The 15,146-nt window shown below is 39.5% G+C and overlaps 1 protein-coding gene across 1 annotated transcript in view; it reads left to right on the top strand.

Annotated features, from left to right (window-relative positions):
* Positions 1 to 2,611: 2,611 nt before the first annotated feature.
* LOC149150666 (peptide transporter family protein) overlaps positions 2,612 to 15,146 on the top strand; it is a 107,425-nt gene continuing 94,890 nt past the window's right edge. Inside the window, exon 1 of the mRNA XM_089439892.1 lies at positions 2,612 to 3,533. Coding sequence (XP_089296018.1) covers positions 2,814 to 3,533 — 720 coding nt within the window. The 5' untranslated portion in view covers positions 2,612 to 2,813. The remainder of the gene's footprint in view (positions 3,534 to 15,146) is intronic.

Consider the following 15,146-nt stretch of genomic DNA (forward strand, 5'->3'; position numbering starts at 1 on the left):
CTAATCCTTGGTATGACAAGGAGTGCAAGGAGGCGAAAAGATCCCTCAAAGAAAAGGCAAGCAAAGAAAACAAGATTATATATAAGCAATTAATAAAAAAAAGAAAAGAAAGAAAGCTATGTGATTGCAATAAGGAAAGAATTGATTTCTTTCCAGAAACATAATCCCAAAGGTTTGTGGAAGGAACCGCAACACAAGAAAAAACAAATAGAAAGTAGTATCACAGATGCCCAGTGGTTAGACTATGTAAAACTTCTATATGAGTAGACAAATGAGAAAAGTAAGCCTCTTATATCTGTATCCTCAACAAAGCTATTTTCAGTTGGGGATATTGAGCAAGATATAAAGAAATTAGCAAATGGTAAAGCGCAAGACATCGATAGTCTGTAGACATTTTTTTAAAATGGGGTGTGAAGTTTCTATCCCCGCACATTAAGGAGATATTTAACAGAGTCAATTAGGGTAGCTTTTCAGTTGAATGGAAAACTAGTGTTGTTATACCTCTTCACAAAATTTGAGACATCAATAACCCATATAACTACCATATTATTATGATCAACCCTCTTCTTGGAAAACTTTTCGAGAGCACGTTAGAGAGCAGAATCAACGAGTGGACAGAAAAAGAGGGAAAAGGAGAAAAGGGGCAAGCTGGCTTTAAAGTATTCTACCATTGATCATTGCATCACTCTAAGGCATCTTATCAGAAAAGTTTGGGATAGCCAAGGTGGGGAAGCATTTTGTTGCTTTGTTGACTTCAAAAAAGCCTTTGATATTGTCCCTAGAGATAAGCTAAGGCACATAATGGAAGAGCTACAAGTCCAAAAGGGATATAGAGTGGTAGTTCATAAGATATATGAGCGCGTTAGAGCCAAAATTAGAACGAAGGAGGGTATGTTTGAATGCTTTGGCAATGACATAGGAGTCAAACAAGGATGCCCTCTTTCCCCCACATTGTTTGGTTTATATATTGATAAACTTGAAGAGTGGATAAGCAATATCGAAGGAGAAGGCATCCAATTAGCAAGATATGTGGTGAAACTGCTTTTATATGCAGATGACCTTATCCTTATTGCCAAATCCATGCTAGGTTTGAGAAAGCACTTGAAAGCTCTAGAGTTCTTTTGTCAAGATGTAGGAATGCAAGTAAATATCAACAAAACTAAAGTCATGATTTTCTCTCTGAAAAGAAAGAAACAACATGATACTTTTCTCTTTGAGGGCAACCCCTTGGAGGTTGTATATGAGTACAAATATCTAGGAATTGAGTTCCACTACAGGCTCAGTTGAGAGACATGTATATCAAAGAGAATCTAAGGAGGGTGGAAAGCTTCCTACCTTCTTCAGAACAGGTGTAGGCAAGCTGAATTATGGGATTTGAAGACTAAGAAAATCATCTTTGGTTTATTAGTGGTGCGGATTATCCTCTATGGTTGTGAGATATTGGGGAGTAACATGTTAAGCCTCAAATGATGACAAATAGAAAGAATCCAAAAGAATATAATCACAAGTAGCCTCAAAGTCAAATCAACGGTTCCATATGATATACTTTTAGTTGAGGCTGGTATTTTTCCAAACGAGGCTTCAACGATCATTCATTTGGTAAGTTACCTAAAGAAGGTTGAAAATATGGATAAGCACTGATGGCCCAAGTTGGTTGTTAAAGAAGAGCTAAGTCATCGGCAAAAGACGTGGATGAAGAAAAATAAAAAGTGTTTAGGCAATGGGACGAAAATCTGCATGATTGTCCTCACGCTAAGGAGGAGATAAAAAAGTGGGTGTTAGAAAAATTCAGGACTGCCATGTGGACAAAACAAGTAGGTAGAAAAAAAGCATATTATGTCAAAGAATTTAACCTCGTGTGGAAGCATGATGATAAAGAGTATTTGTGTTCGCAATCAAGGGAAAAGCTAAAATATTAATTGTGCAGTTAAGAACCAGCTCCCATCATCTAAGGTGTGAAACCAGTAGATGGGCGACCCCTAAAGAAGAGTGGGAAGAATGAACTTGCATTTTTTGCAACATTGGGGCGATAGAAACAGAGTGACATTATATCAAAGAATGTGCAACATATGAAGGTATTCATCATCAGTTTGATAACAGTCTAAAGGTGAACAATCTTATTGAGTTTTTTGAGGAGGAAAGACTTCACAAAACAACAAATTTCTTACTCCAAATTCACAACAGTAAAATTAACATGGAAATTTTTTTGAATATGGTTTAAGTTGTTAATTGGCGGTCCCTTAAACTGTGGGGTCTCGTGGACGTCATTAAAAACCATTCATTCATTCATCACATAACATGCCCTATAAAAAAAAGAAAATGAACACGTAGACATTCTCATCCTCACCTTGCAATCAATAAATTATTATGTTAATAAAAAATATCACTTCTAATTTACAACTAATTAATCATTAATAAAAATAACTAATTCTCTGTAATTTATAATATTAATATAATAATCTAATATATCACACTTATAATTATAATATAAGATTAATAACCCATATAAAATAATATATAAGAGGAAACCGCAAAGTACCATTCCAAATATAGTATATAGAAAATGAAACATATAAACATGAAAAATGACTACCACAAATATTAAAAAAGGAAGAAGGAAGGAGGCCTCCACCACAGCCCCAAGAAAAGAATTCCAGTCCCATAAATTTGGCAAAAGAAAAATAATCCACAGGTCATACCGATCGAAGTCAACAAATTTCAAATTTGTCTTCAAACACTCCTTCCCGCTCTCGGCAGGTACAACGAAAAGAAGGGCGAGAGAGGCGAAGCGAGACAGGGGAATCCACCCATCAATGGCAATGGTTCAATTCTGCGGAGACGACAACGATTTGGACGATGCCGAGCTCTGGGCCGTAATCGATTCGGTCGCTGCCCACTCAGCTCAGAAGAAACAATCGCGCAAACCATCTTCCTCACCGCAGAACCAGAAAACAAATTCTAGCAAGCTTGAGGCAGCACTGACCGTGAGGGAAGTTCCCAATTCCCCGGCTCTTCGTCCTCCTCAACACCTCTCGGAGGTCACACCCGACCAAAAACGGGCACAGAAGAGCCACCGGAGATTTCCAGAGCACAATGCCCTTCCTCTTCCTTATCCTTCTCCTCAGCAGCCGGGGCACCGTGTCGATGAAGAATCGAACGGCGGGGAAGTTATCCAGCGACCCTGGTTGCACCGTCCACCGCACGCACTTACCATTTACGACAATTCCAACATTGAAGCCCGCAGGCACCATTATAACAATAACGACAATTACAGCCACAATCGCAATTACAATTACAATTACGCTTCTGCTGCTGTGAAGGCCAAACCCTTGCAGCAAATTGCTGTAGGATCTCCGCCCCCAAAGAGGCAGCACCTTGTTCAAGATCTGGCCTGTCGTCCCGGCGGCAGCATGGACGAAAAGGAAAACAACCCTGCCATCATCCCCGCCTCTTTGGATGGCCACAATAGCTTTTGGAATGTTGGAGTTCCCTCCGCCACGTTGTTCAAGCAATATCAGAATACAGCCATGTCAGTAAGTCACTCTTCCTCTCTGAATTAATTAACTATTTTTTTCTTTATGGAAGTCGCTTCAAGAAGCACATCTGAGGTTTCACTGTATAACTCATTTTTCCTTCAGTTTGAGTGCCAAGTTCGAGATTAATTAGACTTACACCTGGCCTCATCCCTGCTATTGGTTGCAACGCATCTTAGTAGAATCGCAGCAGACAACTTACTACTCTATCAAACTCACCAGTATATTGAGGTCTCATTGGCCAAATTAATTTAATTGACTTTCCTTTTTCTTTGCCCATGCCATTTGCACTGTGAGAATGGAACCCCAGTAGACAACTTAGTACTCCACCAGCCTCACCAGTAGGTGAAGGCCTCTTGACCAAATTAATTTAACTGACTTACCCTTGAAGCCACGTTGGCAAAACAAATAATGAAAAGAAGTCTGAAGGAAACTGCTGTTTCCGAAATTAGTTAGGTTAGTTTTTGTTGTATTTTTTAGCTGGAGGAAAGACAGAAGGTTGGGGATGAAAAGGTAGAGGAGGAAGAGGTTGCAGTCGCACAGGATGCAAATCTAAACAGAGCACATGAATCTTTTTGCAAATATCGGGGTGTAAGGACTGTAATTCTGTAAACCTACTTATATTGTAACTCTTTGATCTGTAAATTGCCATGGTTATATCACTGGAACAGTTTGTCACAAAAGATCTTATAATATCCTGAAATTTTAGATTATGCAATTTATTTCATTAGATAGCAAATTAATTACTACTACAAAATCTTGGCACTATGATGTGTATCACTGCTGCAAAATCTTTTACTCTTTTGCTATGCTCTCAAATCCTACTCCTATATGCTTTACTATAACCATGGAATGAGTACAATTTTAAAGAATGCAACCCTTTCTTCTAGTGGCCCAATATTTAACATAGCTTGATAGTTGTCTAGGGTTAGGGTTTTTGCATCCTTGACCCTTAATTAGTGATAAGATTTTGGACCTAGAATCTTCTTCAAATCCACATGCGGCTAGTGCCACATGTGAGTTATGGGGGTTGATGTAGTATCTACTTGTTACCATAGTTGTCAACAAGTTAAGTCAACTTGTGGGAGTTCAACTCGACATATGAGCTCTAATTGAGGTGATTTTTGCACCGTTGGAAAAGTCTTGCTATGTAGAAATATTGTTTAATACCTCAAAGTGGTTCTAGAAGAGTTCGGCCTCAAATCTCCAAACCGGGACATGCCATTAAGACAAACCCTGCAACCCAATTGCTCCTTTCCATCCAAATATTATCAAGACAATAACAAATTATATATAATGATCTAGTCTGGATCACTTTTTGATGAATATATCTTCATCCTTTAGGTTTGTTCATTTGGAAAGATTTTTTTGTGTGCAAATATGTATAAGATCAACCATATCCAGTTGATTCTCCCATGTGGAAGTATGTGACAAAGATTGGAAAAAGGAGAACCCAGGTAGTAGCTTCTCCCATGTGGAAGTATGTGACAAAGATTGGAAAAAGGAGAACCCAGGTAGTAGCTTCTCCCATGTGGAAGTATGTGACAAAGATTGGAAAAAGGAGAACCCAGGTAGTAGCTTCTCCCATGTGGAAGTATGTGACAAAGATTGGAAAAAGGAGAACCCAGGTAGTAGCTTCTCCCATGTGGAAGTATGTGACAAAGATTGGAAAAAGGAGAACCCAGGTAGTAGCTGCTGGTGGAATTGTTGCAAGTGCAAACATAATATTATAGGCTCATACATGATGGTTAAAGCCCATTTTTTTGACTTTCTAATGATGGAGTTCATCATTGCACAAAATTCCCCAAAAGGATGTGGATGGATATTGAGAGTAGGATGTTGTAGATATAGCTTAGGTAGAAATGAGGGGTGACAATCAAGAAATCTCAAACATGGGAAATGATGTTTCTTTTATTATTGAAAAAATTTGCAATAGTTTGAACAATGGGCCCTTGGCCATGTCACCCTCTCACTTCTATGAGTAATTAGAGAAGATTTTTCTTTGATGATCGACATCATAGACAGTGGTCTTGATGATGACGTCCAACATTCTCCACAAACAATTGCCCACAGATGCCTCTCACATTATGCCCAACTCACTCATTTGATGATATCAATGCTCGAGACATATAAGGTACATTTGTCCATAGCTTTTTTTTTGTTGAAGCAAGTATGGATCCTTCTATATCATTGAGTCAAAAAAATAGTGTACAGTATATACAAACGTCCACCCGACGCCGAAGAAACAGAAAAGAAATAAAAGCTTTAGCCACCAAGGGCTCAACCTTACAGCATTACATCCAAAAATTCGTGCCTAAGAAATAACTAACATAACTAAAGTCTAACCCTCGGAAAGCCCGCGAACATTCACTCTGCCTCCCTCCGGAAAAATCAAAACCATAGATCCTTCCCAACAAATCAAGAAGATCAACGACCTAGGAGAAAGACGCATAGCAAAGGAGTCCAAAGTTTAACGGTCCTTCCCCACCAAGTAGCACTGTCCCGGTCCACCGTTGATTTACTTCACCCGAATCCAACGGTTGAGAAAGATTTCGCATAGGACAAGAAGGTGCAAAGTTAATCTGCGATGGAGGGCAGTTTTCAGAACACCCCCCTGCCACGTGTCGCAGGAAGAATGGGATCGCAGCGAAAACGCCAAAACCATTACCACTATGAAGGCGACGTGATCAGTCGAAAACCGCCTGGGAGGTGGTTTTGCAAATTGGACCCTGAAAACTAAAACCCCCAGATGTCGAATGACCTGGTTCCACTTGCAAATGTTAAACTCCCTCGCCTAGGTTTGGGATGTTGTGAGGGTGAGCATGTTCCATCGTGCAGAGACAGATGGGAATCAGCTGAGATCTTTATCACCCTTACTCCTTGAGTCCGGGCGACCAGACATGGTACTCTTCTCTTCAGCGACCAGCAACTCAGGAACTGAAGACACATATAGGGGAAAATCAAATCGAGCTGGTCCCCATGGTTTGGAGTCTAAACACTTCCCTATCTTCTTTCACCTGTTCGCAGCATAGAGCTCTCAGTCTGCTTGGACTCAACTCCTGCCACTTCCTCGACACATTATTCTTTGTGCAGCTGACTCCCTGGTTGGCCAAAAGATCCACAAGCTTATTTGCCTTTCTGCGAACATGGTGGAAACTGACAGTGCGCAGGCCCTGGAGATGGCTTTGAATTCTTTGGAAGACTCAAATTAATTTCCAATGCTTAGAGACTTTATCCGACGCAGTTCCATTATGTATTTTTTGCACTGAGTTGATAATTAACTCCGAATCTGCCTCTATCATGACATTTAGACAGTTGTCCTGTTTCAGTAAATCCAGGCATTGTTCCATAGCCATTAGTTCAGCCATGTTGTTGGTGGCTATACCTAGGTGGCAATGGAAGATGAAAACAATACTTCCCTCTGCATTTCTGAGGACCCCTCCATACCCTGTTGTTCTCGGGTTCCCTTTTGAAGCCCCATCAATGTTGAATTTTAAATAGCCTTCCAGAGGAGGATGCCAAAATTCCTTCTCCGTATCCGAAGAAATGATCTTCTTGTCAAGGCCTAGGAGGGTGAGCTCCTGCATCCCCAGTTGCCTGAGAATTTTTAATTCCGCTTCTGAGAGGGGATTTTTAGGGGGGGTGCGAACAGTGGTTCCCACAGTCTCCTTGAGCTATTTCAGGATTATCTCCAGCAGGTGTTGTGGGGGCTTTTTTTCCTCCTTAAAAATTCTTTTGTTCCTCTCCTTCCAAACGTTCCATATGATGAAGCTTGGTGTAAGAGCCCACGCTGAGTTAAGAATTTCATTATCCGAAATTTTTTTCCTCCAGTTGCTGAGGGTACTAATGATGCTTCCTCTGTCTCTATCAGACTGTTGAAAGATTGTAGCAAAAAAGTCCCATAACCAGGAAGTGAAAATGCAGTTGTTGAGTAAATGTTCCAAGGTTTCTTCTTGAGTTTCACAGAGCAGGCATCTTGAAGGCCCCTGAACACCTCTCTTCCTTAAGTTATCCCAAGTCAGAATTTTCTTGTGATATACAACCCACATGAAGAGTTTGATTTTCATCCACCCTTGATGCCTCCAAAGGTTTTGCCATATTTTGTCCGGAACTAGGGGATCGAGCTCAAGGAGAATGTTTTTTGCTTCCTTAAGATTAAAGGTGCCCTCTTTGTTATTTCCCCATCTCAGTTGGTCTTGTCCCTCTGCCACTAAAATCTTCCTTTGCTCTACTATTTTCCTGAGCTCCTTTGCTTTAGTTTTCAGAAGATTGTTATTTCTGCAATCTATGTCTCTCCAGATTCTCCACTTATCCGTAAGATGCGAATGATTCCAGAAATCCTTAACCTTTATTAAACCTTGGGAATCTGACTCCTGTTTAAGATCAAGGAAGTCTTCTTTCACCAGAATTGATTCTTGTTGCCACTTGTCTTCCCAGAAAAGAGCAAGATTTCCTTCTCTGATTTCCCAGAAGCTATTCTCTTGTACTAGTCTTCTATTCTCCCAGGCTTTGTTCCAAATATAAGAACCCTTTATATTTCCTGACATTCTTATAAGATCACTGTTCTGCTAGGAACTAGCATATTTTTCTTTCCAGATTTTTGCCCATTGAGTCTCTGGATGCTGGACCCAGCGCCACCAAAGTTTAGCCCCTAGAGCCTTGCTGAGAATCTCTTGATCATCCAATCCTAGCCCTCCATGGTTCTTGGGCTTACAATTTTTTTTCCAAGACACCAAGGCCCATTTCCTCTTGGTCTGCTCCCTGCCCCACAAGAAGTTTCTTTGAATATTTCTCAATTGTTGGAGGACCCCTTTTGGAGTTGGGAGGGCTGATAACATGAAAATAGGGATTGCTTGAAGCACTGCTTTTGGAAGAACTAACCTGCTAGCAAGGTTTAAAGATTTGATGGTCCATTTATTGACTTTGTCCTGCAACTTGTTGATCAAAGGTTCCCAAATAGTTTTGAGCATTAGTTTTGCAGTTAGAGGGACTCCTAAATATTTTGAAGGAAGGAAATCCCTTTGAAAGCCCAGAATTTTGGAGATGTTTTTTCTGAATAGCAATATTGGTATTGAAGAAGAAGATTTTTGATTTAGAGATATTAACTTCCATACTTGAAGCCGACGCAAAAAGATTCAGAACTCTTTTGTAGTTTGAAGCTTCTTGGACTGTGGGGATTCCCTGTAGCATGGTATCATCTACAAGTTGTTGGTGAGTAAGGGCTTGCCCATTATCAGTAAGCTGCAGACCTTTAATCTTTCCTGATGATTTCGCCTGCTTTATAGCTCTACCCAGTCCTTCCATCATGATGATAAAAAGAAAGGGGGAGAGCGGGTCACCCTGTCTGAGGCCTCTAGAGGGACTGAAAATCCCCGAGGGAGAGCCATTGACCAAAATAGAAAAACTGGAGGAGGTCACCAGTGCCATTACCCATCTGACCCAGATATGATCAAATCCAAATGCAATCAACATTTTCTTAAGGTAGACCCAATTTACCTTGTCATAAGCTTTGGCAATATCTAGTTGCATGATCATACCCGCCTGTTTCTTGCTAGTTAAAGAGTGCACCACTTCTTGCGCTTGAATGATATTATCCAGAATTTGTCTGCCTTCCACATAACCCGATTGCTCCCCTGATACCAGAACCGGAAGCAAAGGTTTGAGTCTGTTAGCAACAATCTTGGATATAATCTTATAGATTACATTGCATAGGGCTATGGGTCTGTATTTATCTGGTGTATGAGCAATCTCCTGTTTGGGGATAAGGGCGATGAAGGATGTATTGAGGGCTTTCAGAATGGTTTTGTTTGACCTGGAATCCTCCACGACATTCAAAATGTCCTGCTTAACAATATTCCAGCAAGCTTTGAAAAAGTCCACATTGAAACCGTCCGGGCCCGGTGCTTTGCCATTCTGCATGTCTTTGAGGGTGTCACATAGCTCCCCTTCCGTTACTGGTCTATTAAGGTTAAAGTTGTCCTCTCTGGAAACCAGTTTCGGTACATTACTAGTTATTTCCCTGATGGATTGCTCTCTATCTAAATTGTTCTCCTATGTTATACCTTGGAAGTGGTGGACTAACACAGATTCGATAGCCTTATGGGAGATCTGAAGTTCCCCTGCTTCATTCTTGATCGAAGAGATGCTGTTGTGAGCTCTATTGGCCATGGTGGTTCTATGAAAAAACTTAGTATTACGCTCTCCTTCTTTTAGCCATTGAACTTTGGACTTTTGTCTCCAAAATATTTCCTCTTGTTTACATAGATTCTCCCATTCCTGATAATGTTTATCCGCTTGATCATTGATATCTTTATCAAAGCCTTCCTTGATTAGAGCTTGGTTGAGACCCAGCATTTTGTTTTCAACTACTTTCTTTTCTTCAAAAATATTACCAAAATCCTTCTTGTTCCATTCCTTAAGCCGGAATTTGATGTGCTTTAGTCTTTTGTGAAGAAGATACATTTTGGTCCCCTGAATTTGCAAGTCTTCTGACCACCATTTTTCAATGTTGCTTGTGAAGTTTGGGTGTGACAGCCAGATATTTTCAAATCTGAAAGGTTTGTTCCTAGGAGTGCTTATACCCTTGATTTCCAATTGAATTGGCCAATGGTTTGAGCCTCCAAAGGGAAGAACTCGCACTGTTACCTCTTTACCATTTAGCATAAGATTCTTAGAGATGAAGAATCTGTCTAGCTTTGAGGCAATAAGGGCATCTCCTCCCCTCTTGTTATTCCAAGTAAAGAGGTCAGTATTCCAATTAGTATCAACAAGATTTATGTTGTCAGAATAGGTTTGGAAAGCCATGGAGTCTTTACTTAGAGATCTTGTTCCTCCTTTTTTCTCTGAAAGAGATTTGATCATGTTGAAGTCCCCTCCCATGATCCATGGTATATCTGCATGTCTGTTCCTGAGATCCACCAAGGTATCTAGAAACCTAAGTTTGTCATCTATTTTCTGAGGACCATAAACATTTGTGACCAGAAAGGTGTCCCTTTCTCCTACCGGTTGAATAACAACCGATAAATAATTTCTGGAAGCCTCAGCCTCCAGAATGCCTATTCTGTGTGGATTCCATAGAGTGAGTATGCCCCCTGCTGTATTCTCTGCTTTTACTTCTAGAAACTCATAGCTGCTGAGCCATTTGTTGTGGATTTGTCTTACCTTTTGAATGGAACATTTCGTTTCTTGGATGAACATTATATCTGACATTTCTTGTTTCATTCTGTTACTAAGCATTCTCTGCTTTCTCTTACTTCCTAGACCTCTAATATTCCAAGATGTCAACTTCATTATAAAAGATTTGTAAAGGAGTAGCTGGCTAGATCTTTCATCTTACCTGAATCAATCATCAGCTTTCCACACTCCATCAAGAGTTCATTCTGCTTTTTTCTACCTCTTTTCTTGCCTGGGTTTTTAGTGGCTAGTCCCAGCGTAGTTTTCATTGTTTTCACACCTCGGTTGTCCTACTTATCTATGTTGTTCCCTCGCTCTAGCTTCCCAGTTTGCGTTTTCCATAGAAACAGCTGTTGTATTCTGTTGAGTTCCTCTTGAGGTAGCGAATCCACTCCCCCTGTCGTTCCCTGCCTCAAGAATCCTTCTAGGTCTAGGTTTTCTTTGTCAAGAATTTCTAGTAGTTCATGGTCCTCTGGGTCCGTATCATTCTGGGTCATTTCCTGATCCATTTCTTGTTCAGCATCGCTCATAGTGGCTTCTTTCTGGTACTCATTATTTTGTGTTTGTTCCAGGTTTTTTTCCTTCTCCTTTTCTACAGAACTCCCTTCCATTGCTTGATCTTCTTTAGTAATCTCTTCCTCTTCCTGAAGCACCTGAAAACTGTTCTGCCTGAACTGTTGTCCTTCGCGCTGCTGATTTTTCGGTCCTCTTTTACTTCCTTTACTTCGATTAACCACTTTCTGGAAGCTATCTGATTCTTTCATTGTGTTGATTCTGCTTTTGTTTATTTCTTTGTTGAGCGGACAGTCTCTGAAAAGATGTCCATGTTCATGGCATTTGCGACATCTGAATGGAATGTGCTCATAATCTACTGTTTGCACCCATTCTTCATCAAAAACTTCCAAGAAAACCTCCTTCGGTAGAGCTCCTGATAGATCCATTTCCACATATTCTAGCAAAGGAAGTATATTTTCCCCTTCTAGTGGCTTCAGAGGCTTTAACATAGCGACCTAATTTATTGCCTATGGTTGCTAATGATTCATTTTACCAGTAATCAAAAGGTAGAGAATAGAACCTTACCCAGATCGGTACTAAAGTAAAAGTTTCCTTTTCTGGAACAAAGTTCATCATCCATGGTCTCATGTAAAGCCCTGCATCAGCATAGAAGTAAGGCCCTCCTTCAAATATTCTGTCATTGTTTTCAATATTTGTGAACACCACCGTAAAAAAACCCTTAGACCCGAGATGAAGATCTATGCTCCCTTTAGGTTTCCAGTGGTATTTAATCCACCACTGTAAAGCTTTTTCAGTGGGCCATAGTCCCATGAACTTACAGATGATGGCATATGTCCCCATGTGCTCCCTGTGCGCCTACAACCCTAGATTATTCAAAATAACCCTGGGAATGAAGTCATCTTTGGGTTTGTAGGGTCCCTTGCTTTTCTTGTCTTTAGTTTCCTGTTTTTTGTCTTCTACCTCTTTGTCTTTTGTGCCATATTGATCCTTATCTATGGGTTCTTCTGTTTCCTCTTCCGTAATTCTTTTTCCTTCCACCCCTGTTTCCCTAGCATTTTCTAGAGGCTTCTTGCCTCTGCTGGCCACGGCCTCCTTGTAGGAGGGAGTGGAGCCCCCTCCTCTACTGCCCTTCATAGGGCTCTCTGACTGCCCCTGTCTGCGCTGAACGCTGTTCGCCCTCCACTGTTTGCTCTCCGCTGTGCCCGCTCACATCTGCCGAGCCGAAATCCTTGGCCATTCGTGTTTCTTATATCTTCACTACAAACACAAATCCCAAATTTATCCATCACGAGAAGACCTCTTTGGTTAGATCCATAGTTTTCTATGGAATATGTATGGCTACAATATAGATATGATACCACATTTGTCCATAACTTCATTTTAAGTGTTTATGTTCAATATATTTGGCATGATAGCAAGGATTATGTGCTGAATTAGATAATGAATCGTGATGCTTGGAAGCTATGTCTTTTGCTTTGTTTCACCTTGGTGGTCATCATCAATTTTCTAGTCAAGTGTTTCCACTCTTGGAAAAGGGCTACTACTGGGGGCCTTATAAGGGTAATTTGTCCATGTCTTTTTCCATTTTTAACATACTCCATCTATCCTCTGTTCCTTGTTCTTTCTTTTGGGTTGGATGTTACATGTATCACAAATAGGTTTGTGCTTCATAATCCCATGAGAAGAAGGGGTTTGGATGCCTTAGGTTGATGTATTTGTATTAAGAAAAGAGAAAGGGCACGATACAAATTTCAAAATGCAAAGGAAAAATGAAAGGGATATTAATGATGATTCAAAAGCCAAAGTAAGCTTGAGCTCTACCCCCTTGCTATGAGGCCATTGCCCCAAGTCCTATGTAATGAAATGCATAACGAAAGGACTAAGTTAGGTAACCCCTACAAAATGAAATGCATATACAAGAGAAGAGGGGCTTGTGAAGAAAAATAAAAGATCAAAAGATAAAAGCAAGAAAAGGGGTAGTAGGACACATTATTAAGGAAGGAGTAACTCAATGCATAGGCATTCCCTCTTTATATACAAGAGAAGAGGGGCTTGTGAAGAAAAATAAAAGATCATAAGATAAAAGCAAGAAAAGGGGTAGTAAGACACACTATTAAGGAAGGAGTAACTCAATGCATAGGCATCCCCTCTTTTAAAGGTGTTCACGAGGATGAATATCTTATGTAACCTTACATGTCAATGATAACATTCCCATGGAGTAAACCCCAAACCAAACCATTGCCATTTACACTTATTCTTTGATGGGTTTCTTGTGAAATACTTCTCTTCCTAGGTACTAGTACACCTAACAGGAATTTATGATGATCCTCCTACACCTAAACTTAGGAAATTTCATCAAGTGATAAGCTAGCGTGAAGTTTGAAGAAGATACCTAATGGCTTTTACATTGGATGTGCCTCAATTTTTATGTTGCATTGACTCTTGTACATACATCGGATGGTCATACTTGGATGCTTGTAGCCCCTCCTTGATGATAATGCTTGCATAGATCTGGGCTTTTGGAGGATGTTGATGGTGCTGTTTTCCACACTTGATTGAGGACATTCCATACCTATTTGAGGATGATGGACCTTGTGATGACATGGTTATTGAAATTTTGTAAGACACTATGTGGATCTTCTTGGGTTTGTGGTGGACAACCCTAGATATTCCCCTAGATCCATTTACTTTCTCCCAAGGGAGTACTTAGTTGACCCCATGTGTCCCCAAAAAATAAGTAGGCACTAGTCTTCTCCCCATAGTCAATCATAAAATCCAAAATTTAACTTTTGTTTTATTGCTTTAGCTGTAGGGTTAAATTAGGGTTTATAACAACTTTACATGAATTTTGAGCCATTAGCAGTCTGGATGTCTAGGGTAATTGTGCATTCAGTTGGCTTAGAACTGATTTTATCATCATACATTACATTGCTGATTTATTTTACAGCCCTTCTAGGTTTATATGTGTTGTTTTCTAAGACTGTTATATGTATTTTAATTTTCAGTTTTAGCTAGTTGATTAAACTCTAGTTTAATTCTTAATTTTAATCCCTAGTTTCATTTGCTAATCACTTATTTAAGGGCTGATTTTATTGCTACTGTAATTACTTGGTCTATTTCTGCAATACATCATCTTTTATGCAAGTTTTACAATGTCAATGGCATTTTCTTCTTTTGTAGTGCTTGACGATATTTCTTTCATAAATACTTGCCAAGACTTCTAAATCGATGTAGATCCTCATCCATTCAAATTTGGAGATTGCATCAATTAACCACCTTTTCCTTACCTTGAATATCATATCCTATTGGCGGTAATTGAGTAGCTAGATAGGCCTCCTTAGACTTGATTTGTGGAAAGTATAAATTTCAATTTCCCTAAAATGAAAATTTGAAATTTGATTTCAAATCAAAAGTTTTGTTTATGTAGGAAATGATAAATCTAGAATTCTAATTCAAAAATTAAGCTTTGCTTGATCTTTCTTTATTATTTTTGTAATAGTGGCACTAAATAGAGAATAGAAACTAGAATTCGAAATTTCGAATCTTGTCTATGTCTACAATATGATTCATAAACTTTGAGTGATGAATCTCAATATGGAAAATGAATATGAAATTTGAATAGTGAGGATTGAAGCAATTTTTTGATCATTATGTATATTGAATGCCTATTTTTTTCCCAAAACTTTAGTTCAATGAAACCATAATTGCGATTTGAATGTTAGTTTTTTATTGTTTTGGTAGCATTAGACATGTGCTCTATTATCATTTTGTGTATAAGAGGCTAAGGAACATGAGATCTCCAAAACCCATGAAAGGTTTCACGAGATAAGCTTGTGAAATGCCTTAATTAAATTAATTAGCCATCATGTAAATATTTCGTAAGTCTAACTTAGGAAAATTGGTTAATTAAGGTGGATTAATTAA

The sequence above is a fragment of the Pinus tabuliformis genome, chromosome 9 (assembly GCF_031772625.1).
Source record: "Pinus tabuliformis cultivar Carrire ecotype Pingquan chromosome 9, CPIR1, whole genome shotgun sequence".
In the NCBI taxonomy this organism is placed as follows: Eukaryota; Viridiplantae; Streptophyta; class Pinopsida; order Pinales; family Pinaceae; genus Pinus; species Pinus tabuliformis.